The sequence below is a fragment of the Tinamus guttatus genome, unplaced genomic scaffold (assembly GCF_059628265.1).
Source record: "Tinamus guttatus ecotype Peru unplaced genomic scaffold, ASM5962826v1 Tinamus_guttatus_pri_ptg000146l, whole genome shotgun sequence".
NCBI lineage: Eukaryota > Metazoa > Chordata > Aves > Tinamiformes > Tinamidae > Tinamus > Tinamus guttatus.
The window spans coordinates 634,322-661,670 of NW_028288680.1; the positions used below are offsets into that span (position 1 = coordinate 634,322).

At 36.4% G+C, this 27,349-nt stretch overlaps 1 protein-coding gene across 2 annotated transcripts in view; it reads right to left on the minus strand.

Annotated features, from left to right (window-relative positions):
* VPS13A (vacuolar protein sorting 13 homolog A) overlaps positions 1-27,349 on the minus strand; it is a 97,577-nt gene that overhangs the window by 22,083 nt on the left and 48,145 nt on the right. The window contains exons 38-55 of one of the 2 annotated variants that reach the window (XM_088522077.1): positions 26,099-26,319; positions 21,558-21,790; positions 18,756-18,848; positions 17,868-18,224; positions 16,995-17,096; positions 15,570-15,728; positions 15,192-15,453; positions 14,179-14,339; positions 12,895-12,998; positions 11,273-11,570; positions 10,394-10,789; positions 9,564-9,668; positions 9,339-9,484; positions 6,353-6,392; positions 5,281-5,409; positions 4,440-4,573; positions 2,404-2,533; positions 1,061-1,296 (exon numbers count right to left, since the gene is read on the minus strand). In XM_088522077.1, coding sequence (XP_088378203.1) covers positions 1,061-1,296; positions 2,404-2,533; positions 4,440-4,573; positions 5,281-5,409; positions 6,353-6,392; positions 9,339-9,484; positions 9,564-9,668; positions 10,394-10,789; positions 11,273-11,570; positions 12,895-12,998; positions 14,179-14,339; positions 15,192-15,453; positions 15,570-15,728; positions 16,995-17,096; positions 17,868-18,224; positions 18,756-18,848; positions 21,558-21,790; positions 26,099-26,319 — 3,306 coding nt within the window. Of the gene's footprint in view, positions 1-1,060; positions 1,297-2,403; positions 2,534-4,439; positions 4,574-5,280; positions 5,410-6,352; positions 6,393-9,337; positions 9,485-9,563; positions 9,669-10,393; positions 10,790-11,272; positions 11,571-12,894; positions 12,999-14,178; positions 14,340-15,191; positions 15,454-15,569; positions 15,729-16,994; positions 17,097-17,867; positions 18,225-18,755; positions 18,849-21,557; positions 21,791-26,098; positions 26,320-27,349 lie in introns of both variants that reach the window. The other variant, XM_088522078.1, reaches the window with a different exon arrangement.

Genomic DNA, 27,349 nt, shown 5'->3' on the forward strand with positions numbered 1-27,349 from the left:
AGTTTGTCCAACTCCCACTTTGATCAAAATAGGTATGTAAAGATACAGGTTCAACAGTACTGCTATCCAATCCTCTACAAACTCACCATAGGCTTTCAAGTATGCATCCTTGCTAAAATTTGGGATGGTTTAATATACCAGAATTTCAGAATTCAGCAATGAACTGCTCCTCACTTTGCTAGCTACTTTCTACACTTTCTATCTCAGTCTGAATCACTAAATACTGTTTTTCATTGCTGGAGTCTCCTGATGACAGATGACCACTTCGAGAAAGGACCGATTTAGTGGAAGTAGTCACCTAGCCTTTAAATTTGGACAATTTACTCTCATAGCTAAGATCAGGAAATTTTTTATTTTAACATTTGGAGATGGTGAAATGTTTCCAGATTTTAGATAGTTTTTCATTTCTCAAGTAAGGGCAAGGATCGGGATTTTCTTTGTAAATGACAGAAGGGAATAATTTGTACCTAGGTGACCAAGTTTTGCAGAAACTCTGCTTGTCTTGTCTGAAAATTATTCATTAGGAAAAGGAAAAAGCACATTCTGAGCAACGCCATGGCTAAGAATGATTATCAAGGCAGTGATATACAAATGTCCTTTGAGGATTCAAAAAATACCCTGTATAAATACATGACTCTTATGAGCTATAGTAGAAACACAAAGTATTAGATATTTGGCTTGCCTCAAAATAGAGAGGACTACAAGATGTTACCTTATTGAAGTTTTGACTGATGACCAAAATCTATTGATACAAACAGCAGACCCTACTGATGACTCCAGTACCATCCCAAACCATAGAGGTAAAACTAAGCTTCGATGGACTGGGGAAGTATAGCTATGCTTAATAAACTGTAAGAGTATGCCATCAATCCAAACACAGATTTCTATATATTTATAAATGTAGAATTCTCTACATTTCCACTACAAAGGAAAAATATATAATGATTCAATTCTAAATATCCTTGATCAGATTTATTTTCCCTCCTCCCCTTCTCCTCAACACAAAATTCAGTTTGTTAAAATAACAGGTGTTAAACATTTTGCAAAGTGAGTAAGTTACCTTGTAATTCCAATATAGGACACCTCCTGCTTTGTGTAGTTATTAACCAATGAGATTCCAACATCCTGTAAAGACAGAACAATTTCTTGCTCCGCTAGCTCTGCTTTTACACTTTCGTATGTCAGTTTAAATACATTCTGATCTTCAGTGAACAGAAGAATACGCTGTAAGCCTTCAAAAAATGACACCAGATACACCATCTTTCTATTATCCAAGCTGAGTATCTCCATTCTGTCCTACAAAACAAGAGAGAGAAAATTTTTAGACATCTATTCAGTTTAATCCGGCAAACAAGTTTTACCACAGTCACATCCATAAACTTTGGAACTGAAGATAATGCTTATTAGGTCTTTGTGTTAGACTCTCACCAGACTGGTGATTTCACTTGCTATATATAGAATTACATATATATTCTTATCCCAGTTACAGATCCAAAGTATAGATCCAAGTTACAGAAAACCAAAATATATATTTTTTCCCCAAGCATCCACTCAATATTCTAATAATTTCATAAAATCAAGGTTTGAAAAATATGTACATATTTTATCCAATATGCTTTTAGGGGAAAAAAAAGAAAAACTTTTGCCTGGATATTGCCATATTATAGGTTTTTATGGCAATAGTTTCATGCTAGAATTTGAAAACATTTTCATATTTTTGAAAACAGAGTCTTTGATATTTTACCTTCAGCTTTAATAAAAAAGTGTCAGTCTTATTGTTTAGGCAGTGAGGGTGCTTTCATATGCCACTTATTTAGTGGGTCATTAAAGTCTAAAATGTCATGTGCAAGGTAATGTCATGTGCAAGCTCACTGATACTGAAATTCTCCATACTGACTGCTTCCAGAAGCCTTGAAAATTCATCACATCTATCACTGAATCAGTTCAGGAGGGAGGAAAACATACACAAAAACGACAAAACTAAAAGACCCCCAAGTAAACAAAAAAAACCTCTTTTCTGATTATATTGTTTTCTGCCATTTTTATTAGCTGCATTAGCACAGAGAAGGCTCTGGTAAGCACCATGTGGAAATACAAAAACATGCAGCTGGAATAATGAGATAATGCAGAAGTAAGAGGAGGAGGCTGCCACCCTTCAGTGTCTCTCAGTGACACTGTGGTTTTTTGGAGAGTTCATCACATCATAAACAACTCTGTAACTTAATTTGCCTCTTTATTATAGGAAAGTATTACTTACATACGAATGAATCTCTATTGCATTACCTGTGGCAGACAAACATTTAGATCACTACCAAAGTACTGGGGGGAAGAGGGGAATCCATCTCCATCAGATGCATGAGAAAAAAAAACAGCATTTAAAGGAGCTGTACACAACAAGCATACCTCCTTCGGGCTAACTTCCTCAGCTCTCTTTCCACATTTCCATTTCAATTTTCTAGATCCTGTTGGGTCAGCCCAAGTATACAACACGGCCTTATTTGGCTGAAGACAGTCTTCCAACTCACAGAGGGAACTAAGAAGTAATGCAAAATATTCATTCACATTTTATTTTCATATCAAAGACTTTGCAGAGTCTAAAATTTCAGTTGAAGGAACAAGAATGCTTACACAATAAGTTTTAATGAAAACTTAAAACAACACTGTGTTTGTAACACGTGCACAAAACTATTTTCATCACAGTAATAAAAAAATAGTTTTATTAGTTACAGAACTTCTAGAAATGCAGCTTATCAGTAACATTCCAAATACTCATTTTCTCCTCTGCTTGTATTTATAGGGAAACTTAAACTGTGAGAAAGCAGAGAGTGGAGCTCATGAACTGAAAAGGATATTCAGGTTTTGTTATCTAATAAATATTATTAGAGGGAGGAAATGTGGTCACAGCCTATTGTTCAGGGAAGATTTCTTCTATGAGATTTGCTGAAGGGAAAACAATTAAAAAAAAAAAAAAACAGACTGCCTTCTAAATCTCTCTGAAGGTGCCTGATGCTGTGCATCATTAATTACAAAAACTGATCTATACATGTTGAATTTAAATTCCAAACTGGTATGTTCAAAGACAGCTAAAAAGCTGAAGACTTTGAAACTTTTCAAATAACAAAGCAAGACATTGAATATATTCTTTAAGAGATGCATACAGCTGCAAGCCTAATTGGACTAGCAGTTCTTCAGCTTTTCAATCACCAATTTATAAGCTACACTGCTTTTATTGTCTGAAGGAATGAAGATTTTGCTTAGCATTTACAAAGACACAAGCTAAAGACACTGCAGACACATTGCACAGCACGCACACAGTGTAGCAAAGCTTTATGAAGATATAACAGTACGATGATAGAACGGGGATAGCTGCAATAGGCTGGTAGCACACGGTACTGATACGACTTTGCTGCTCTCAGCCTAAGCCGCACTAACAGGAGGCTTGGCTCCAATCTCTGCAATGTGCCTCAGAAGCGGCTTTGTACAGAGTAACGTGAAGCCAAGAATTTGAGTTTTAAAGATTTGTCCCTCTTTTTTCAAATCCTTGCCTCACATGCATGAGATGTTTGAACAAAACCAAGACAGAGCCCATTTTTAGCAGTTGCAGATAAATCACAATTTTCAATTTCTTAGTTTTGATCTGGCTTAATAAAACTTAAATAACTATCCATCTGCCTTTCTGTTGATTCCATCATCGCTCCCATAACTATTGAATCTATTGCTCCAGCTAAATCTGAACTAGATTTGACAGGACATTGTATTTATTTAGGACTCCTCTGTTACCTGTTCTGCATAAAACAGTACACACACATTTCCAACACCGAGTGTGTACTACAAGAGAAGGTAAAGGGTAAGGACATATAAAATGACACCATTAGTACTGTTGAACACAAAACAGCTTCTTCACTTAGAGAAACAGAACCTTGGCACTATGTAATCCTTCTTTGTTAACAATCCATCTTGTTCAACTTATAAAACAAGAGTCTTCTGGGAGCTGCAACAAGTTTAGGCAACTGCTGCTTAGGCACTTGAAAATGAAAGAGAATTTTGGACATAGAACTCAAATCTACACTTTTCACAGATGACTGACAGACTGAAAAAACAAGTTCCCCTGTAAGGAGATGAAAGTATTCTACCTAGTAACACTCTAATAGCTCCCTGCATGGTGCTCTGATTTTTGCACACAGTTGAAGAAGGGAATGTTGATGCAACTGTTTTGTTAATTCAGTATGTAATTTAGGCATTTTTAAATGTATATACTCTATCCATAAGCTTGCAAAGAAAGATTAAAGCATAGCCAACATGCCAATTGTGTAACAGCAGTCAAGCCTGAACTTCACATCACTTAGGTCATACTGTAGTAATACGTAGTGTCAAGCAGACACATTTATAATACAGTTCAGATGTTCATGCAGACATACACACTACAACTACATACATACCTCTGACCATACTCAATAATTTCTTCTTTAGTATGGTTTATTAACAAAAATGGAGCTGCACCATCGTGGTAATCAGAAAATGTAATTACTGTAGAATGCTCCGTCAGGTTAACATCCACTATAATTCCTCCAAACTATCAGATGTAAAAATTACAAAGTAAATAACAGTGGTATGAATTTCTAAAATTGTAACTTTTACGCAGTAGTGCTACTTTTGAAAGTACCATTCTACCCATAATACTTTATACCTATAAACTTAAAATCATCAAAAATCCACCTGTTTTAAAATATTTAAAAAATATTTTCCAATCATACTATTAAGAATTTCCATACTCTCAAGTTTTAGGTTGACAATAGAGGAATCTTTCTTGGATCATTCACATACAGCGACATCATGTAAAACATACTACCATTGGAAATTCACCAACTTAAAAACTATGTGCTAGATGAGACTATGTAACACGCAGAAGTAACTTTAGTGAAGGTTACCTGTTAGAGAAACTTAGTGTTACCTTAAAAACAGGGTAACTACTTTCAGCTTTAGGCATGCAACACAGTCTCTGTTTCAGATTAGAGAGATTTGCTTATCAGAGAAACATTTAAAATGAAATGCCTACATATATTTGCGTATACATATGCCAGCGTAAATTAAATTATACTGTGGGAAAAACGGTGGAAAACAGATCGAATGAAAACACCATACATGCACATATACATACAAAATATTGTCCTCCTTACGACTGTGGAATGTTTGATTGTATGAAAAGGGAGAAATGTTTGGAGGGTGAAGTGAAATACATCTTTATATTGCTTTGCCTGATTTCTGAAAGAAAGCATTTACCTTGTTGTCCAGATGCAGTAAGAGACAGTTTTCTTGTTTATCAAAATTTATTTTCTTTGCAGGAAGATCAGAATTTTCAACTCTAACAAGCAGTTTGTTGGCATCACTTTCAGGCCAAAAAGGAATGCACTTTAAAAAAAAAAAGTTTAAATTAAGTAACAGAAACAAGCTAGATGTTAACTGAACTGAAGTTCATTTATTTAAACTTTAACAGAAACTAAAGTAAGCTGGATCAGAAACTCCATTAGAGCACCTAAAAATCCACAGTTACTCAGCTGAATAAAATAAAGTCAGAAAAAAAAAATCAGACCAAAGTGAAGAAATGTAAAAGATACAGTGACATGAGTGAAAAAGGTTAGGTCTATATAAAATCCACAGTATGAAGTTGAGCAGAGCTGCAATACCAAAACGGCCCAGCTGGTCAATGAGAAATTATGAGAAATTTCAATGCATAAAGCTTTTTTTTTTTTTTTTTTCCTGCAATAAGAGATCTCTTGCCATAAAGGCATTAATCACAAGGTAATCTTATCTTAAAAAAAAAAAAAAAGGTATATAAATATAATGTTAAGTAAGTGGAGTTCTCAGGACACCCGCATGCTGTATTTATTTATTTATTATAAATCACAAAGGACATTCTGCTATTCACATTTCACACCCCAGCCATTATGAGTTGAAGATGATACCATTTCCGCAGAAAATCTCTCCTCCAGTAGTTCAGACACAAAATGGACAGGGAGTGGGGCCGTGGTGGGGGAGGGAAAGAGGCAGAAGCTTTAACTGTAACTGAAGTCCGACCCCAGGAATGAGCTCAGACTAGTGGTAACTCCCACTGTGTTGACAAACACGCGCTGCATTCTTCTAAAGACTGTGGTGGTTTTATGCTTATAATGAAAAGATCAGCAAAAGCCAAAGACTGTCTAGATAAGTCATCTTGTATTTCAAACTGCTCATCTGCAACACTCAAAACCTCAGCAGCATCTCTCCAACACATACTATGAAATTAGATTTTTATATTCAATTATGTGTGATTGAATTAAATCTTCAATGGTGAAAAACTAGTTCACCAACTTACCATGCCACTAAGTTCCCTTTCCCATTGTTTCTCACACCACAGGAAGCAGGAAGACAAGGGAAAAAAATATAGTTAAACAGCAAGATTGAAGGTGTTATCTAAATCAACATGGATCCTACAGACAAAGGAAATTTAAACTGTTTTGTAAAATAGTGTAAAATCCAGCAAGTCACTCTCAACATGGAAACTAAAAGCACCCAGAGGAAATGTAGAGAACCAAACAACAGTAAATTAGAGTTTGAATTTAAAAGCAAAACAAATAAAAAGGATTGTCTTAACAAGAAGTAACAGAAACAAATATAGAAAACAGAAAAAAAAATGTCTTTAGTTACAGAGTATGTTCCAACATGATGTTTCCAAAACTTTCGCAATATGCTTACAAAGTGCTTCACCAGATGTTGTATGTATACTGTCATTTATAACCATTGAAGAAAACTGGATTTTCTAAAAACAGAAATCAGTGTATGTGACAGCTGACTTCATGCCAGAGAGCGAACGTGTGCAGGAGGAGAGGGACTCTACCCGGGGATTCCATTCCATCTTGATAAGACGGATTGTCACCAAGAAAGAACAGTCATAAAAAGAAGAGTGGCAGGAGAGACTCTGCTTAGCCTTAATGTGACAAAAATTGAATTAGGAGGGGAAAAAATAAGGCAAGTAAATCAAGTCAAAATAAGGATTAATGATTAGTTATGATTAACTCAACAATCAAGGAGTATATTAAGAAGTAATCCAAAAATCTGAGGCACTAATTCAAAAGTCTAGTTTAGCCAGGTAGTATCAGATCCATATGCCAAGAATGGCAACAGACTGGCTCCTGGAAATCTATCCTATATACCAGAACTGAACCAAGACTGTCTGGACTCTACTCAATTATAGATGAGATTAAAAACATACTGAAATGAGCGATCCACAAAACTGAACAGTGCGGGGAGACTTAACTGTCACAACACAGAATTGTCAAAAGAAAAAAAAAGAGACGCATTGTTGGAAGACTAGAAATTTGAGGAGCAGGGTCTGGAAGAATTTAAAACAGGAATACAGACGCCCCTGTTAACCTCTACTGCTACTACTGCAGTAAACTGTCATATTTCATCTTCCAGTGAGAGTAGCAGTGATTCTAAAATCTACTAAGTTGTCCCGTGATACTTCATAAACGAATGGACACTGAGAGAAATTAATGCACTTGCGAAATCCTTGAGAAACATTGATGTTTTGGGGATAATCTACAAAATTCTGTAAGCGTATTGATAAAAGAATCAATACAGGGAAACAGCTATATCTTCCAACAATATATGTGGAACTTCAGAACTATTGCCTTTCAACAGTTTTGACAAAGAATATAATTATCTCCCTGCAAAATTATTTATTCTAGCATCTCTTCTACTAGAAATGAACACATCAAGTATAAACCAAGAAATACTAAGGAATAGGGAAAATAAGAGGTTAGATGTGAAATGTCCTACGACACTACACATGAGTTACCAGATTCATTTAAGAAATCAATAAGAAACTTTATGGAAACAACTAAACAATGCAGATTCAAAAGCTCAGAGGAACATAAGAACGTTAGCAGATGATAGAAGTATGCAAGCTTATGCATAAAATCTATTATTGAATAAAACCAAAGAAAAAATTTGTATGTAATAACTCTTATGGGAGCCTACATCGACTTAAACCTGAACATCATTCTGTACAACTCCACAAAAGGTCTCTGTATAACAATGACATTAATTTTACAAACGGAACTAGCAGAACTCTTACATTTGTCATTTCATAACAGGTTTTGGTCAAAAAGGGAAACAAAATGCAAATATGATCACATATGAAAATGCATACCCTTATATTTGTTTACTCCCATTAAACATTACTAATATAAAGAATTTAGTGTTTTTCAAAATAAAAACAGATATTGTACCATTAACACTGATAATTAACATCAGTCAGGAATTTTAAAATAATCAGAAGTAGATAATGATTCATATGAACCTTCAGGAAGTTTATAAGGAATTAATTTGATCCAGCCAGACTATTAACAATGGCCCCCAATTCTTTTTCCATGCCTTCTAAAGGGAAAGGTTCATTACCTACCCACTACTGGGGAAAAGATACTAAAACATATAGCCCATATCGTCAATATTCATAATAATTGGTTTGAAGGTGTCCGATGTAATCATTATCTGGTCAGAAGTTCTCTTCCATAACCAGTACAGATAAAATGTTATTTAAGGAACATGTATTTAGAGTACCAAAAGAAAAAAAAAAAGAGAGAGAGAGAAAAAAAAAGATATATTTACATATACAGAAGGATTAAGGTTGGAAATGACATTTGGAGATCATCTAGTCCAACCCCCTGCTCCAGCAGGGACACCCAGAGCTCATGGAAAAGGGTGGCATCCAGGTGGGTTTTGAAGATCTCCAGAGAAGGAGACTCCACAGCCTCTCTGGGCAGCCTGTTCCAGGGCCCTGTCACCCTCACAGGAAAAAAGTTCTTCCTCTCGTTCACATGGGCCTTCCTGAGTTTCAATCTGTGCCCACTGCCTCTTCTTCTATTGCTGGTCTCTACTGACAATAGTCAGGCCCCATCCTCTTGACACATCCCTTTAAGATATTTTTTAAGATATGCAGGTAGTTCCAGATTATTTTAGTCTGCAAGATTTTTTTTTCTTTTTTTTTAAATTCACTAGGCATACCTATAGTTCTAAATAAGAGACTTATAATAATAAAGATAATAATAAAGAGGCAGCACAGGGCCTTCAGCAACTTTTCTGTTTATTAAAATAGACTCTGAAAATGTTTTGGATCTGTCTTCCTCAAGACACATATGACACAGAAGGAATTCAGTCTACAAACTCCTCCCAAAAGGAAGCGTGGTCCAATTATAGCTTTTACAGAGCTCCAACACTACCCCAAACAGGCGCTGTTAAAATCTTTTTCCCTCCCTTTAGGGAAAAAAAATAAAAACACATTCCTTTATAAGCTTACCTGTTGCAAAACAATAGGAATCCACTTTTCTTTGCCTTCTTCAGATACTTCCAAAGTGTATTTGCTTCTATTTGAGATCATAAAAAATGGAGTGAAAGTTACAATTCTAGTAATATTAAAGCTGCTGTTGTTTATAGTGACTCCAACCTGTGAATTGAAAGACACTATTGAAGTATGCTCTTTTTACCTATAATTCTTAAAACTTTGAAAGATAAATTTAACTCACTTGATACTCTTTTTTATGACTCTTGCATTTCACAGAACCATGACTTCCCACAGTGTCCAGTGAAAACTGATCAGATAGTTCGCTGTCAGTTACCATAAGTTGCACCTACAAAGAAGTACCCTGAGTTTGTTTTTGATTTACAGATACAACATTTAATATCACATATAAAACATATGCACACATTAACCTATATAAAAACATACTGAAAGCTTATGTTTCCACTAAAAAGTCAGGACATGGCTATTATCATTTACTAGCTTTAATTAAGGCTATGTGGGGCAATCATTTTAAGTATAATATTCTAGGGAAACCAACCACACTGGGATCCAAGCCACACTTTATCACAGTGTAGATCTCTAACGTACATAAAGTCACATTAACAGACCTTTGTCATTTCTCCAGTATCAACACTCTCACTGCTATTCTAAATTGTTCCAAAATATTATATTTACACAATATAACACTCTAGAAATCAGTAATACTTGGCATTAAAAACACTGCATAGCAATCTCAAAACAGAAATTGTAATTTATACCATCTCGGGCCCAGATTAAAAACCACCACCGCAAGGGTTCACTTTTCAAAAACTCAAGATACCTATTCATATTTAGAACAAGGAAACGTATCAAAGAACTTCTCCTATTCTATTTCTCTCGAAGATGATATAGATTTCACATCTCAGACATATCTGACAACATATTGTGTCATGTATCTGTGACATACATACTAATTATCAGGCCCTTATTATGGATCACTTTCAAAGTGTAAAAATCACTTTTATTCATCAAGATAGGAGAGTATGATACACAGCTCTATCAACTATATAATACCTTGTTGTTTTGGAGGAAGTTTTTGGGCTGGAAAGAAAAAAGCAGCGGCTTTTTGTAATCCGGAGGATGCTTGCGGTGAATTCCATCAGCTTTGTACTGCAACATTCGACCAGTTTTATTTACCATCCAGTAAGGACTGTGAATCGCAATGACCATCTGTCCAGTTGTGTAGGTCACATGGACAGCAATATCCAATTCGGTCTTATCCAACTCAGTGATGCAGTAAAATGTTGTGAAGCTGATATCTGGTAGATTACTTTTTATATGGTACTCACTTTTCCAATTTTGATCAAGATAGTTAAGCAACTGTAAGTCTAGCTTTGTTTGATCCAAGACTGCGTTGTGAATCTGGGCTGAGCATCCATCTTCTAAAGTGTCATATTTGTTTCCACTCCCCTTAAAAAAAAAAAAAAAAGTATATTTATGCAGGATTCACAGGCATAAAGTATATTTATGCAGGAACAGGCATGACGGAGCCACTCTAATTGATGAGCATGGTAAATTTTGCAAACCTTCAGAAACTTTGCTAGGTTCTAGTTCTGACTGACTGCACACATAAGCCCTTACTGACCAATTCTGGGACTAGGACTGGATCCTCTGAGAAGGAGTCTGGAGAGCGAGGTCCATTCCAAACCTCACGACTCAACTGGAGGGTGTCCCCGACACTTTCTGCTGATCCTACCCTCCACGCTGACTTTGCCATCATGTCCTGTTAAATCACTGTCTGTTTTTGACTGAAATTTGTTGAGCCACTATCTGACCACAAAAAAATATTGGCTATTTCTGTCTTATAAGTGAAGTGCATGATCGAAGGATGAGTGAGAAGTGCAATAACAATATAGAGGAAATACTGTAGAAATTTAAACATTAAAGGATTACCTCAACAGAGTAAGTTATTTGATATGGAAGAAAATTGCGGAGAAGAACAGAAGGCCATAAATGCACAACATATGGAAAATCCCATTGGTCATCCACAGATAATGAAGTTGTCAAGGTGTCCTTTACTGGGACAATATTGATGACAAGTGAGTGGCTAGTTGACTTCACCGACTGGCATTTCCTCTGCATTAAGCTATCGACATTTTTCATAATTTCATCAAATGTAATTCCTTCACACATATCATATTCTCTATCCACCTCATATTCATTGGAAAGGGGTTGCAAACTCAGCATGGACCTGTAAATTAAAATTTAAAACAGTTAATAAAAGACTGAATTTTTCAGTTACTATAGTGTTTTCACAATGCTAATATTCTATTGTCTGGATTTTTGAACATTTCTGACAGTAATATACTGTCTGCCTTCATCTTGCTTAAAGAAGGAGCAAGGAGGAAGGCCAGATCACAACGTTCCTGTGATTGTACTGGCTGTTTTTTTTATTACTTTTTTTCCATACTCTATGTAACATTGGAGAGAAAGGAGTGTTGGAGATTCTTACAAAGACACTGCTAAATTCCTTTACAAGAACTGCTATTTATCTATTCAAAAAAAAAAAAAAGGTGAAGAAAACAACCGGGTGGACAATTCACTTCCAGGACAAGGATCCGCAAAAAGCACCCTCTTCCCAGTCACCAAGTATATGGTTTATACACAGAGTTTTCATAAGGCAACTGCTTTAATCCAGTCAACTGCTCCTTCACCTGAGATTTTTGCTAGTAAGCAATTTCTGACTTCCTAGTGGATTTCACCAATATATCTATGCAATGAACCAGAATGTAGCTCTAATTTATTAAATAAAATACAGATATCAGAAATATTAATGAACCCACAGTATCTTCAATGAAGTCCAACAAAATAGGAAAATGGAAAGTCAAAGTGGTTTCATTAAGAACACTGAAACATTCTGTAACTTACAATCACTGTGTACACTTTAGGAGAAAAACATAAATATTTTAATACTTATGACTACATAGATGGCCTCTTACAAAATGGAACTGAAAAATGTGTGTGGGAGAGGGAAGGAAAAAGCTTCTGCAGTTCTAAAAAACTACTAAAGCAAACTCTTAAATACCTACAGTTAGTGAGGGAGTGTTCATATAGCTGCTATACTTGGGCATTAGCTTGAAGACAATAATGACAGCTACCCTGGAAGCAGGATCTTTGTACAGTTTACAGGCCTTTTCCTACTTCTACAATGGAGATTAAACATACTAGTTTGAACTTTATGCTTCAAAAATGACCAGAATCAGAGACAGCCTTTTTTTCTTCCTTTTCAAACTAAAATAAATCACTTGACATTATTCCATTACAGAGCACATTTTCCTGTAGACAGCCATCACTATGTCCCAGTATCACGCAGGCTCAGAGTCAGTGGGAGTCAAGCACTTAACTAATTAAAATTGTTCAATAAAGTAGCTTTCGAAAGAGTCTAAAAGTAATTATTTAAAAATAAATAATACTATAACCATTTTTAATCTAATTACATGAATACAATATGTATACATATAATTATATGAATACAATACGTGAATGTATTCCATAACAAAGGAGTAACCAAATACCTGTAAGAGGTCAGAGGTATGTTGAATTCATTTTCTGGTGAGGCAGTTCCTAAACATCTTCCTCCCTCAAAAACATTTAATGGAATTGAGAAGTGATTCCTTATCTACGAAAAAACAAAAACCCAGTAAGACACAATAGAAAAAAAATGGAAAAATAGGATGCTTCAAGCATCAATATAAGAACTCTCTGACTGTTCAATATTTCATTCCTAATTCTAGTGCAGGTATTTAAAGACAATAACATCTGGTAACATCTTTATAAAATTTTACTGTGCAGTAAATGCTATATTATGAAATTAATATATTAGCTGTAAAATGCTCTTCAAGAACTAACTTAAAGCTCTGTAAAAGGGAAGACAAGTAAATCTTAATGACCTGATAATCTGCAAAAAAATTTTCTGTTCAAAATGTAATAGACACATTGCTTGCATGTCCAATTCCATATGGCAGAAAACACAAGAGAAATACAACACCTGCTTAAGGTTTAGCCACCACATCCATTGTAATATAACGTGCATACAGTTTTTTCACTGTTTGCAAACATTAATGCTGTATTTTTGCTATAATTTAATCAGATTATCAGATCCTGGGAATGAATCATTATTAGCTATTCACTTTTCTTAATTTTTAATGTTCTTAATTGCAGATCTGTCTGGAAGAAAAATCTAATTTTGCTGAAAGAGTCTAAGAATTTTAGATAGACATTTACAGGTTATACTAACAAAAAGACATGAATTACCTACACTGATTACAGTTTTTCTGGTTTTGTTAGCATTCAGTTATTAATATACATTAATACTCAACTTTCAAGTCTCTAAACAGATCGCTGTTGTTAGGGAAATAATTTTGTTATATATTGTAAATTCATTCAGTCATGTCATTATATTGCACACAAGAGTGATCATACTTAACAGAGAAAGAGTGAAAGTTGGTCTAAAATACAAAAGTTGTATTTGAACAATATGCAAACATGAGCAGGAAAAAAAAAAAGCTTGCTGAAATGAAAATAACTTCATTTCCCATTGGAATAGAGACATCCCTTGCACTCAGACATCAGGTCTAGGTATATTACAGATTACAACAAAGTCTGGATACTGACCAAAATTTAGCTATTTCAACTAATCACAATTGATATTAAAATTCAGTTCACGGAAGAAAAAAGCAAGGTTCTATGAACGGTTTGAATCACTCAGTTTGTATAATACTGTTTATGTAAGACTAGAGAATCTTATGTAAGACTACAGGATCATTTGCTATGATTAAAAAAACATAAGAAAAAATAACCTGTATCGGAGAACGTATAGTTATCATCTTGCTTCCTTCAACAGTATCAATTTGACAGACAATGGACCTTTCAACACCCGATTCCTCATGTCTTACAGTGTAAAGACATCGCCCTACTTTTGTCAATGGAATCTTTTCCACAGTAGAATGACCATGTGGACCTAGTGGTTACAAGATGAAAATGAAAGACTTAAAATGATCACAGACATGTATTTAAACAACATAAATGTGCATTCAAGAGTATTTTTCTGTACTACCCAATGTGTATTGGTACAATCACATCAATTGTGAAATAGTTGAAAAAGTACTATCACCAGTTTTAATCCGACAGTCCTGTAGGACGACTAGGTAACCAGTAATGTTCTTCTCAGTCTCACAGAAATCCATCAGTTTTAAAGCTTTCATATCTTTTTGCCATTGCAAACAAAATTAATGCCTATTACAAAATCTAATGGCTTATTAATAAGGTTTAGCACATATAAATTCAGTACAACTAAAACATAAAATCAATACGACTATTAATAAATCAATACAAGTATTAATAAATAATAAATAAATAAATAAACTTGTATTGTAAACTCATCCACTATTAAAATAGGTCAGCTGTACCTTTTATTGTAGTTTTAATTTAAATTATTTAAAGCAATCTTTCCTTAAAAATACTCCCTTCATGAGTAAACTTCTTTCTGAACACCCATACAAAGGCCTTATTTTGTTACAAAGATGTATTAGTTTGGGGCAGCTTAATTCTGCATTACTTTAAGAATACAAATAAAAACTAAACTAAAACTATTTAACTGCAGTAAAATATTACATTCAAATTAATACCTGCAAATTAATTAAAACACTTAACTGAGAAGACTGAAGCAAGAGTTCACATACTGCCATACAACTATAACCCTGGACAACATTCTTTTCACGTTATGAAGTCCCCAAATATTTACTGGGACATACAAATACAATCCTGTACTGTACTTTACAAAAATAAAATATTTATGATTCTTGCAACTTACAGATTTGAATGTAAAACCTTTTGCTACTCAGAGTTGTCATTGCTGTGAACTGGTCACTTTCATTTTTCATTCTGACGTATTCCATATTTAAATTCTCTCCATCTTTTAAGTGAAATATTTTTGCTCCAAACTCAACATTAATGACACTAAAGGAATCACTAGGTGAGACAGTGATAGGAAGTCCTAGAGAATTCATTATAACAAAAGGTGCTCGATCTTTTTTGAGGATGTCTGAAGTTTGGCTAGCTGCTTCAGCAAATGCCTAGAAAGGAAAATATAGATATGAAATGGAAAGATACTGAGTAAAATTTCATCAATATGATGTATGCAAATACTTGTTTAACACGATTCTGAATCTGTAAAATTAATATTTCTTACCGTGCCCAAGTTACTCAACATGACTAGCCCACATTTGGATAGCGTAATATTCAGCTGGTCTTTTGAGGAAATATGTATTACTGTTTTGTATTCTGGGACTTTGTAGTTCTCTTCTTCTGCATCAGACTCAACTAACGCTTTCTTAGCCTTCTTTTTCATCTGAAAGGAAATTTTTAAAGAATTCTTATCAGGCGATTTTTTCCAAAAAAGTAAATTCTACTTGAACACAGTTTGACAACATCTCCTTCATGAGAAGCAAAGAAGTTGGTTCAGAGCACACATGCAAGTCCTTTAGCAATCCTACCATGTGGTTTTCCATTTTAATCACATGTGGGTTTTTTTTTCCAAACCCCTTTTATTTATTTATTTATTTTTAAGAGGGACAGAATAAAGAATGTTATAGTAAAAAATGTAACTTGAAAAACAGCAGCTAAACTTTTCGTTATTCAAAAGTAAAGAACATGCACCTATATAACTTACTGCACATCTCTAATAATGCTGTGTAAAAACTACAATACTAATGGATTTTCCATTCTTAAAATAGTCACCTACATTTAGGCTTTATACATTCCCAAACCAAATACTCAGTATTGAGCAAACACATAGGTAACATGTTTTGTGGGCTTTCAACATTTCAGGGTATGATATTTACAGTGGTATTTTTTCAAATCTGAGAAAGAAGATCTGTGGACTTTGACTCATTATCTCCTGCTTTTCTCCTTCATTAGGGCCTTAGCTTTCTACAGTAACGATCTCAGAAGGGAAAAGATTATTTGGTAGTGACAGTCCAAAGAAAAGGACATTTTTCATTCTGAACAACATCTAAGGGGAAAAAAAGAAAAAAATAAGAAAATTGTGGATGTAAAAACTCAACAAAAGAATTAGAATGGTGGGGGCGGTGAGAGGAAGTATCTCCCTTCCTTAAAGCAAATCTTTTTCTACTTTGAGATCAGCCTAGATTACGTCCTAATGAAATATGAAGTGAAAAGAACTACAGTCTGACCATACACTGTGTGCAATTCAATAATAGACATTTTTTTTTCTCTCTCTAATAGGATTCTGGTACAAAATAACATTGTGGAATGAGATGAATGGTCTCTCCTTCCGAAGTCAATGAATTCATGCCATTACCATATGAACTGACTTCAGAGAAACTGATATAAAGCCATCATGGTTATCTAGCGCAACAAGAATCACTACTTGCCAGTTAAGAGACAGTCTTATTTTAAAGATTTGAGAGACTGGATGTTCACTGGTGCCTACTGTAAGAGCTATAGTTGTTCAATAAAATAGCTAAAAAGTCTCAGTAACCAAAAGGGAGGAACCAAAAATCAGCCTCAATAACGAAAGGGTTTTTAAAAGAAATAGTAAGAGAGGAAATGACTTCTATTTATGAAGAAATGGTTTTAGTTTTGGAAATTGTACCTTGAATTCAAGAATCCATGGCTTGAATAAATCAGTCTTCTCAATTTCTAGTGGTTCAAGCAAAGGTTCCCACACCCCAAACATCTCATTAAAATAATGCACCTACAGAATGCAAAAAATCAATTAGTGTCTACGCAACAAGTAAGAAGTTAGATAGAACGGAAATCATGGAAAGCTCTAAAGATTTTTTAAAAAATGATTTTTGATTGAAAATGCTTTAATAGCTTTAATAACATAAGACATACAATCAGACTTCACTTTTACTCTATTTTGATTAGATGAAGCAAACGTCTAAGGCATAAATGAGGTCTGCAAATCTCTTTCACAGAGACCCATTTCCAAATGGGTGATAAAACATCTGTAAATTCAAAAACATAATTTTTGTTTGGAAAAAGGCACGTTTATAGCACTACGAAACAAAGGTAAACAAATCCACCTGTAATAACCAATGAATTTTCTTATCACTAAATTTTTATGTATGATTTTTGAGGTTTTAAATGCAGTACTGGTACCAGATAAATATTATGGCAATGATACATTAATATATTCTATTGCAAACATAATTTAAATATGTCAAAATTTTAACAGGTTGCTATTTCATAATTTAATATTGTTGCATAGAATATAAATGTGAGATGGCACACCACAAGTTACTGATATTCATACAGATATATTACACATTTAAGTTACCTTAACACCTTAAGGTATGTATGTATCCTTAAGGTGTTATATTCTTATATCTTGCTCTTCCACCATGTATCTGTATGAGTTTAATGAGTCAAATCTAGAGATCAGTTTTTATTGTTTATTAATAAACATTACTTAGTTGAATAATCCCCAGAAAACTAGGTTCTCCATTTTAGGGTTCCCCACCTCCAGCTCAAGCCGAGAATGTAGGTTGATAAGAGTACTCCAGTTTTTCACTTCTCCAAGAAATGATGACTTTGCTAAGAGCATTGGTACCGTTCTGTGACCAACCCCAGCTTCAAGTGTTATTATAACTGATTCAATATTTATTTTCAATGCCTCTCCTGTAGGAACTAGTTCAGTGGTTGGATTTGTATCTTCCTTTTCATTTGACTCTTCAAGAAACCACATCTTTAGATTTTTTATATCTTTCTTATTCCACAAGTCTGGAGGAATTTGACTGATCTCCTTCTCTGTTGTTTCCGTAGTTGGAGAGAGGGCTGATGTAATGGTAATCACTGTATTTATGATTATTGGTGAAACCTACAAATAAAAAGATACAGAATTAGATATGCTAAGGAGTACAAGGAAGAGAGTCAGTTATTTTCAGACTCAAAATTATAATGAAAATGTTTATTGTAGCAAATGTCCTCCAAACACTTTATCCTATATATGACCCTTTCCTCATTTGTGAGGATTGACTTCTTTCCCTAACCTACATTTTAACATGTTCAGGTTTTCAACTCCCACCAGTCACCCAGATGACAACTTCCTAAGCTACTCATCCAACTCCCTGTATGTAATCACTTCCAAATTTATCTCTGCATTTCAAGATATCATACAAAATACAGATTCCCAAAAGTGTAGTGATACAGTTATTTCTTAATTTTGTCTTCACATGCAAAGCAGCTAGGTGATCTGATAAAAGATGGGAAACAATTCCTCACTCTAAGTCATTCTTTTATTTTTCTTTCTTTTTTTTTTCTTTTTTTTAAAAAAGGAAGATATCTCACAAGCAACTTCAAAGCTTGCTGAGAAGGAAGGGTAAAAAAACTAAAACCATGATCTACTTACTTTTATTGTTAGAGATTTAATCGTTAGATCAGCAAATTGTGGTTTAGTACCCAACCGCTTCATTTCAAAGAAGAAGTCACAAGGTTGTAATACCTATATTAAGGAATAGAACAGCATTAATTGAGAAGAATCTTTTAAAAATCATATAATTTTAAATGTTATGAATACAAAACACGACCAGAAAAATACTGTTTCTTCAAAGTAGAAATCTGGTACTTCAAAGAGTAATTTGAACACTAATATTAACAGCAATTTGAACACTGATATTCATACAAATATAAAAGGGAAAAGGGCATAAGAAGCAACATCTCAGCCTTTTTCAAACATTAATGTATCAGAAAATAGCTACTGTAAAATGTGTCACATTACAGTAACTCCATTTTTTTAGATAATGAAGTCTGTGTTTCTCTTCAAATGACTTAAAATGCTTCTGACTTTTGAAGAGAACCAGACTTTTCAGTTGATGGAAACAAAGCAGCATCAATTTTCTGAAGTATCTTGCACTCGTTCAGAACAAACAAATCACTGTTTGAATCATGATCACTCAGTTCCAGCATTATTTTTAAAATCAGCTTTTGCATATTCCCATTTATTGAAGCTTACTGAAACCTTAACCATATGAAACCATATGACAAAGGTAGGTGATGATGAAAACAGTCATGTGACTCCGATATTGGAGTGATAGCAGTATTTGTTTTCCAGTCCCCACCTGAGAAGCTAAGCATCTCTGAATAACAGTAATTTCCAATTTTGCACGTATTCCTGTCTTCTCTGTCCTTTCCTAAATCAGATGCCAGGAGCACAGAAACACTCCACGTTAAGTTTTACAATCCCTTTCCCAAGCGATTTCAACCTAACAGAATTGTTTACTCATATTATTTTTGCTCAAGGTTATACCTTTATTTCTCTTTTGCATGAAATGAAAACACATTCTCCTTTGGATGAAGATACAGGTAACAAAAGCAGGAAAAGAATCTCATCATGTGTGCCACTCTCAATCCAAAAGCTAGTCTGCAGGGTATGGTCAATGAATCATAGAATCACAGAATGCTTAAGGTTGGAAGGGACCTCTAGAGATCATCTAGTCCAACCCCCCTGCACACACAGGGTCACCTAGAGCACGTGGCACAGGACTGCGTCCAAGCAGGTTTGGAAGATCTCCAGAGAAGGAGACTCCACAACCTCTCTAGGCAGCCTGTTCCAGTGCTTGGTCGCCCTCACTGTCAAGAAATTTTTCCTTAAGTTCCTGTGGAACTTTCGATGCTTCAGCTTCTGGCCATTTACTCTAGTTCTATCTGTGGCCAGTCCCATCCTCCTCACTGCCTCTGTTGAGGTACTTATAGACACTGATCAGGTCTCCTCTCAGCCTTCTCTTCTCCAGGCTGAAGAGGCCCAGCTCTTTTAGATCCCATTTACCACTAGGACCTCAAAGATTAAGCCTTATAAAGTCTTCATATGAATACTAAGTTTTAAATTTTGTGATCTTCACAAAATAGAGCTCCCTTTCTTGACTAAAGAAGTCCATACAATGTCATCGCAATCTCTATTTTCTAACATGTCTCCCAGACTGAAATCATACAGCTTACTGGAAAGCTGGGTTCAGAATTTTCCTTCATCTGCACACTTTCAAAATGATCAGCTATGCTGCTATCTGCAGAGAATGATCTTAACTGATCTCTCAAAAGTGCTCTGACTTGTTCAGGCAAAGTACTCTTTTGACCATCAAAACTAAGGTTCTCAGAAGTTTTTTCCCCCCACTTACACCCTAAGGATCCTATTACATAAGGAAAGGATTTTCTGTTTCTGAAGTCTGGGATAAGATTCTGGTGGCTGGGCCTGATGCCTTCCAATAATATACTGCAAAACTTGCCACATTGACCAGCTAAGAAATGGAAGTGAGGAGACTCTGCATTGTGCCATGACAAATAGTGCAATGGCACTGCTTTCTGTTTCACACAATCACTAAAGTTTTAACAGATCACTGTAATCAAAAGATGTGTCTATACTCCCAATATTTCTACAAAAGTATTTAATCCTTTTTAATAGGAGAGAAAGTGGAAGTCACAATTCTTGCATGCTTATGTGTTTTTCTCAGCCTAGCTGACTCTGTAATGTGAGCAAGCATAACAGAGTCGAAAGAATGAGCTATTCAAAAGTCATCTGCAGTTGGAGTACACAAATAACCAGCTGGATTTACAGGCAAGTTAAATTCATTCTCTAAAGCGACAATATCATTTTAGAGCTAACTTCAGAAAAATTCTTGTCCAGACACTGCCGGTATGAAGGCAAGAAAATTAGTAAAAAAAAAGGAAGAGTCAAAGCATACACACTCTGGCAATGTCTGACCCTGCTGCCAAATTATAAACAGGTAAAATTGATTTATAGGCCTTAACACAAATTTCTGAACTCAATATGATTAGTACCTTAATTCAAAATATAAAATTTTCTCCCCTGCCTGTGATCCTTTACCATTCACTTAAATAGACATTCAATACAACACTTTCAAACAAAATCATTCCAAATTTAAAAAATTATATCTCAAATGTTTTATTCTTATAGACTTCTATTTATTTTGCTTACCTGTGACACAATTAACTTCTTCTCCTTTCATATTGTTGCAAAAGAAAAAACAAATCTCAAAGCTACAGACAAAGGATACCAACCAAATTGAATAAAAACAATAATAAAATATTTTTCTTATATCTAATCAAAAAGTGAATGAAGAAAGCTTTGAAATAACTTGCATACTAGTAGTATATGTTCTATACTGGCTTGTAAATACAATCTTCTTTTGAAACTCACCGTAATAATGTTTCCTTTCCTTTCTTCAGGAAGAAAAGGGCATGCTTTCATTTGTATTTCTTTAACAGCAGCTGTCATGCTGTACATTTCAGGGCTATTTTTAATGAAGACCTCACACTGAGCTGTGACTACCAGTGCAGGAGCGTAACTTTTAGTTAAATCGGCCACGAACACAATCTCTGGATTTTTAACAATAATATTCATTTCCATTGTAGACACAGGCTGCAAGGGTGCTTCAAAAATATAAATTGTTAGACTGATTGTTCAAAATATAGGTTGACACTACTTTTGTTATCTTTCATTAGTTTTAGAATTTATTTTAAAGATTTAGTGATGAGATCTAGCTTAGCTAGAATGTTAAAATAGCAAACTATGAGATGACTGAGTGAAATGTCAAGAAGATGTAGAATAGACACACGTACAATAAGTTACAAAATCCACAGCCACACAGAGGTGATGAATTTCTGTTCCAAAAGATCACATTCAGATTATTTCACTGCAGGCGACTTCCAAGCGGCAGCCCTTCCATACAGAAACTTCACAGAGTCACAGAATGGTTGAGGTTGGAAGGGGCCTCTAGAGATCACCTAGTCCAACCCCCCTGCTCAAGCAGGGACATCTGGAGCACATGGAACAGAGTGGCATCCAGGCGGATTTGAAAGATCTCCAGAGAGCGAGACTCCACAGCATCTCTGGGCAGCCTGTTCCAGGGCTCTGGCAGCCTCACAGGAAAGAAGTTCTTCCTCATATGGAGGTGGAACTTCCGGTGTTTCAACCTGTACCCATTATCCCCTGTCCTATCACCAACCACCACAGAGAAGAGCATGACCCCATCCCCGCTACCATCACTCCTCAGGTACTTGAACACGTTGATCATATCTGCTACCAGCGTTCTCTTCTCCAGGCTAAACAAGCCCAGCTCACTTAGCCTTTCCTCATACGATAGATGTTCCAGTCCCTTCATCGCCTTCGTGGCCCTGTACTGGACCCTCTCTAGAAGCAACACATCCCTCTTGTACTGAGGAGCCCAGAACTGCACCCTATACTCCAAGTGCAGCCTCACCAGAGCTGAGTAGAGCAGGAGGATCCACTCCCTCAACCTGCTGGCAATGCTCCTCCTGATACAGGCCAGGATCCCATTGGCCTTCTTGGCCAGAAGGGCACAGTGCTGCCTCCTGGTTAACCTGATGTCAACCAGGACTCCCAGATCCCTCTCCATGGAGAGCCCAGCAGGTTAACCCCTGATCTCTCCTGGTGCCTGGGGTTATCCCTGCCCAGGTGCAGGACCTTGCACTTGTTCTTATCGAATCTCATGAGGTTCCACTCTGCCCAACTCTCCATCCTCTCCAGGTCTCTCTGAATGGCAACACAGCCCTCGGGGGTGTCAGCCACTCCTCCATGTTTTGGTCATCTGCAAACTTCACGACTAGTTTGTCAAAGGCTCATATTAGAGCAGGAAATTTAAGAAAGAAGCAACAAGATTGCCATGCAACAAGTATAATGGGCATTTTACTCAAAAAAAAAAGAAATAATCAGTTGCATTCTAGTACATTTAGTTCTTCCAAGTGCAAGATTGGTGCATCACTAAGAGTAAGAAGTCAAGAAAAGAGGGCATGGATGAGTGAAGAATACTTAAGGAGGATATATACAGAATGCGGAAAAAGGGACAGGCCTCTTGGTGGGAACATAGGAATGTTGCCAGAGTATGCAAGGATGCAAAAAGGAAGGCTGAAGCCCATTTGGGATTAAGCCTGGCAAAGGATGTCAAGGGCAGCTTCTTCAAATGCATCTGTAGCAAAAGGAAGGAAAATGTGGCCTCCTAAATGGTGCGAGTGTCCAGTTAACAGAGGATACAGAGAAAGGAAGGAATGTCTTATATTTGCTTCAGTCCTTACTGCAAGGCCATCCCTCAGAAATCCCAGATGCTGGAGACAAGAAAGAAAGGCTGGAGAAGGGAAGACTGCATCATCTTTGAAAGATCATGGAGAAAGAGAGAGGCGCCTGAGGACTGGAAGAAAGCCAATGTCATTGCAGTCTTCAAGAGAGCAAGAAGGACGACCAGGAACTTATAGACTAGCCAGCCTCGCCTCCATCCCTGGAGCATCTCTCCAGAAGGACAGGCTCGGGGCAGAGTGGCTGGAGAGCTATGTGGCAAAAAAAGGCTGTTGAGGGCATTGGTCGACAGGCAGCTGAGCAAGAGTCAGCAGTGTGCCCAGGTGGCCAAGGCAGCCAACGACCTCCTGGCTCATACTGGGAACAGCAGAGTCAGCAGGACCAGGGAAGGGATCATCCCCCTGTGCTCAGCGCTGGTGAGGCCGCACCTCAAATACTGGGTTCAGTTTTGGGCCCCTCACTACAAGAAGGACATGGAGGTGGTGGAGTCTGTCCAGAGAAGGGCAACAAAGCTGCTGAAGGGGCTGGAGTTCAGACCTTACAAGGAGTGGCTGAGGGAGCTGGGGTTATTTAGCCTGGAGAAGAGAAGGCTCTTCTACAACTTATCGCTCTCTACAACTACCTGAAAGGAGGTTGTAATGAGGTCAGGGTCAGGCTCTTCTTCAGAATATCTACAGATAGAACAAGAGAACATGGCCTCAAGAGGGGGAGGTCAGGGGAGGTCCAGGTCAGATATTAGGAAGAATTTCTACACAAAAAGAGTGGTGAAGCTTTGAGACAGGCTGCCCAGAGAAGTGGTGGAATCACTGTCCCTGGCAGCGTTCAAGAAATGTGTAGATGAGACACTTAGGGACATCGTTTAGCAGGCAGGGTGGTGAGGGCCTTGTGGCTGGACTAAATGATCTTGGAGGTCTTTTCCAAACATAACGATTATACGAAATCATGATTAACCAACTTGATAGCATTCCATGTGAGAACAACCACCTTGATGGGTGAGGGGGAGATCAGTAGATGTTGTCTACCTTGTCAGCTTTAAAACACTGTCTCTCGTAACATCCTCATAGATGTACCAAGGAAATGCAGGCTAGATGAATGGATAGTCAGATGGATTTAGACCTGGCTGAAAAGCAGCACTCGGAGGCTTGTGTTCAGCAGCGCAGTCTAGTTGGAGGTCTGTAGCTAATGGTGTCCCACCTATGGGTTAATACTTCAACTTACTCATCAATGACCCAGATAAAGTGACAGAGTGCCTCCTCAGCAAATTTGCTGATGATACAGACAGCCAGCAGTGACTGAAGCACCACAGGACTCTGTTGCCATCCGAGGGATGTGGATGGGCTGAAGAGGAATGTCAAAAAGTTCAACTAAGGTACGTGCAAGATGCTGCACCTAGGGAGGAATAGCTCCATGTACCAGTAGAGGAAGGGGGTTGATCTGCTCGAAAGCATGTCTACGAGAAGGACATACGAGTCTAAGCGGACAAGTGGACAACCATGAACCAGCAAGGTGCCTTTGTGGCCAAGGCAGCCAGTGCTCTTGGGCTGCATTAGGCACAGTGTTGCCAGTAGCTCAAGGGAGCTGATCCTCTATTGAGCCCTGGTGAGGCCATGTCTGAAATACTAGGTCTAGTTCTGGACTCCCCAGTAAAAGAGGGATGTGGAACTACTGGAGAGTCCAGCGTAGAGCTACAAAGATAGTCAGGGGATTGGAACATGTCTCTTATGAGAAAAGAATGAGAGAGCTGGGCTTCGTTAGACAGGCAAGAAAAGACTGAGAGGGAATCCTATCAGTGCGTACAAATATATTAACAGAGGATGCAAAAGAACTTTGGGTCTGGACCAATGTGGACACTGACATGACAAGCCTGTTCACTCAAGATGGGAGAAGGGGGCAAACAGACAAGTGAAATGGCAACATTTCTAAGAAGTGATAACTGAGCCCTGAAACAGGCTGCCGAGAGAGGTTGTGGAATCTCCTTCTGTGGCTATCTTCAAACCCCGCCTGGATGCCCCTCTGTGCCACACACTCTAGGTGTCCCTGTTTGGGCAGAGAGGTGATCTCTAGAGGTCCCTTCCAACCTTAACCTTTCTGTGATTGGCACGCTGAATTCATGGTTAAGCATAACATAAGAGTATTTTCAAGCACGAAAATGATGGCAGTACTGACCATCATTACAAATCTTGTTCAGATTGCTAAAATGCACAAAACAAACCCAGATAGTATTGAAAGTAACTGCCTTTTTCCATTTTATTTTTCTTTTTAGAAACAAAAGTATTTTTGATCAAAATAAACACCTACAGACTGAGGTACACAAACCAATTTCTCTGGTCCAAATAAAAAAATGTCAATGGTTAAGAAAGACTGTATTAAGCACATTAACAAGAAACATTAACAGAAACATTAAGCACATTAACAGAAATAACACAGAAAGACTATCTTCAAAACCCGCTTGGACGCAGTCCTGTGCCACGTGCTCTAGGTGACCCTGCGTGTGCAGGGGGGCTGGACTAGATGACCTCTAGAGATCCCTTCCAACGATTCTATGATTCTAGGATTATCTATTTTTAAGAGTATTATAAAATAAAATTAAATGCACCGAAATTAAATGCATAGCTAAATAAAGATTGAAAAAACCTGCCAGTAAATACCTTGTTCTTTCAAAGGTAAAGATTGTTTGAAACTTCTCTGTGCAGCAGCACTTTCTGCATTAGCCTTTAGAAATATATCTGCAACAGTCAGTAGAAATTCCATGCTTGCACATAAGTATATCTCTTGAATAATCGTGTCAAGAACAGTACCATCTCTCCCTTGCTTATAACTTATATCCACCATAAATTTCTTTTCAAATCCATGTTTCATTTCCACCATCCTGAAAAACAATTAGGGCAGCACTTAATAAGATACTAGAACAGCTACTCACAACTACTGAAATACACTCTCAAGACTCTTACTCCAGCTACATTATGACATTAACAAAAGTCCACTAAGTAATGCACAAAATTTTAAAACACAAACAACACTAACATTAACATAAACTATTTTCATCAACACCAATAGAACGTCAGTATACATGCAACATCTCAGGAAGCCTTTTCTCATCTCCATAAACACAAACCTTTGACAATAACTGAATTACAATTTTAATTAAATTATTTATTGTACCTTTTGCAAATTAAATTGTAATGTAGAACTGTAATTTGTAAAATATTTTAAAATATATACACATTATGTTGTAAGGTAATCATCACTTGATTAAATGAAAGAAAATCCTTACTGTAAAGGGTATACACAGGTATCACAAATGATGTAATCTGAAGGGACTGGATATACAAGAATAGAAGAGCAAAGAACACATGACAATTTTTAGTATCACTTTTTAGTAGTATTTTTAGTATCATTTTTTAGTACCATTAATATTAAATAAGCTCTTCCTTCTGAAAAGCAGTTTGTGATATTCAAAGTTACGTAGCTCTTTTGCTCTTCTCCTCTAATTAAAACTGATAATAACTTTAAAGAGCCAAACTGCACTCAAATCATTACAACTTCTTGCTTACATACAACTCCATACAAAGGTGTCATAACACTACTTGTTAACTCTTCACCAAAAAAAATTCTAGTTGTACTGTTCCAGTGCCTTAACATGGCTGGAAGTGAAATCTGTTTTCATATACTTCTATGCTTTTTAATTTGAAAGTTTGAATATAGCACCTATATTGGTCTGCCACAGAAGAACACCTGCCACAAAATGGGAGATATTAAAAAAAAAAAAAAAAAAGGAATACTTCATCCATACAGCATAAAGGAAGCAACATATAGTTACACAACCTACAACAAAAAAATACAGTTTCAACAAATTATTAAAAAAGAATGCATGCAACTCTTGCAAACTCTAATAAGCA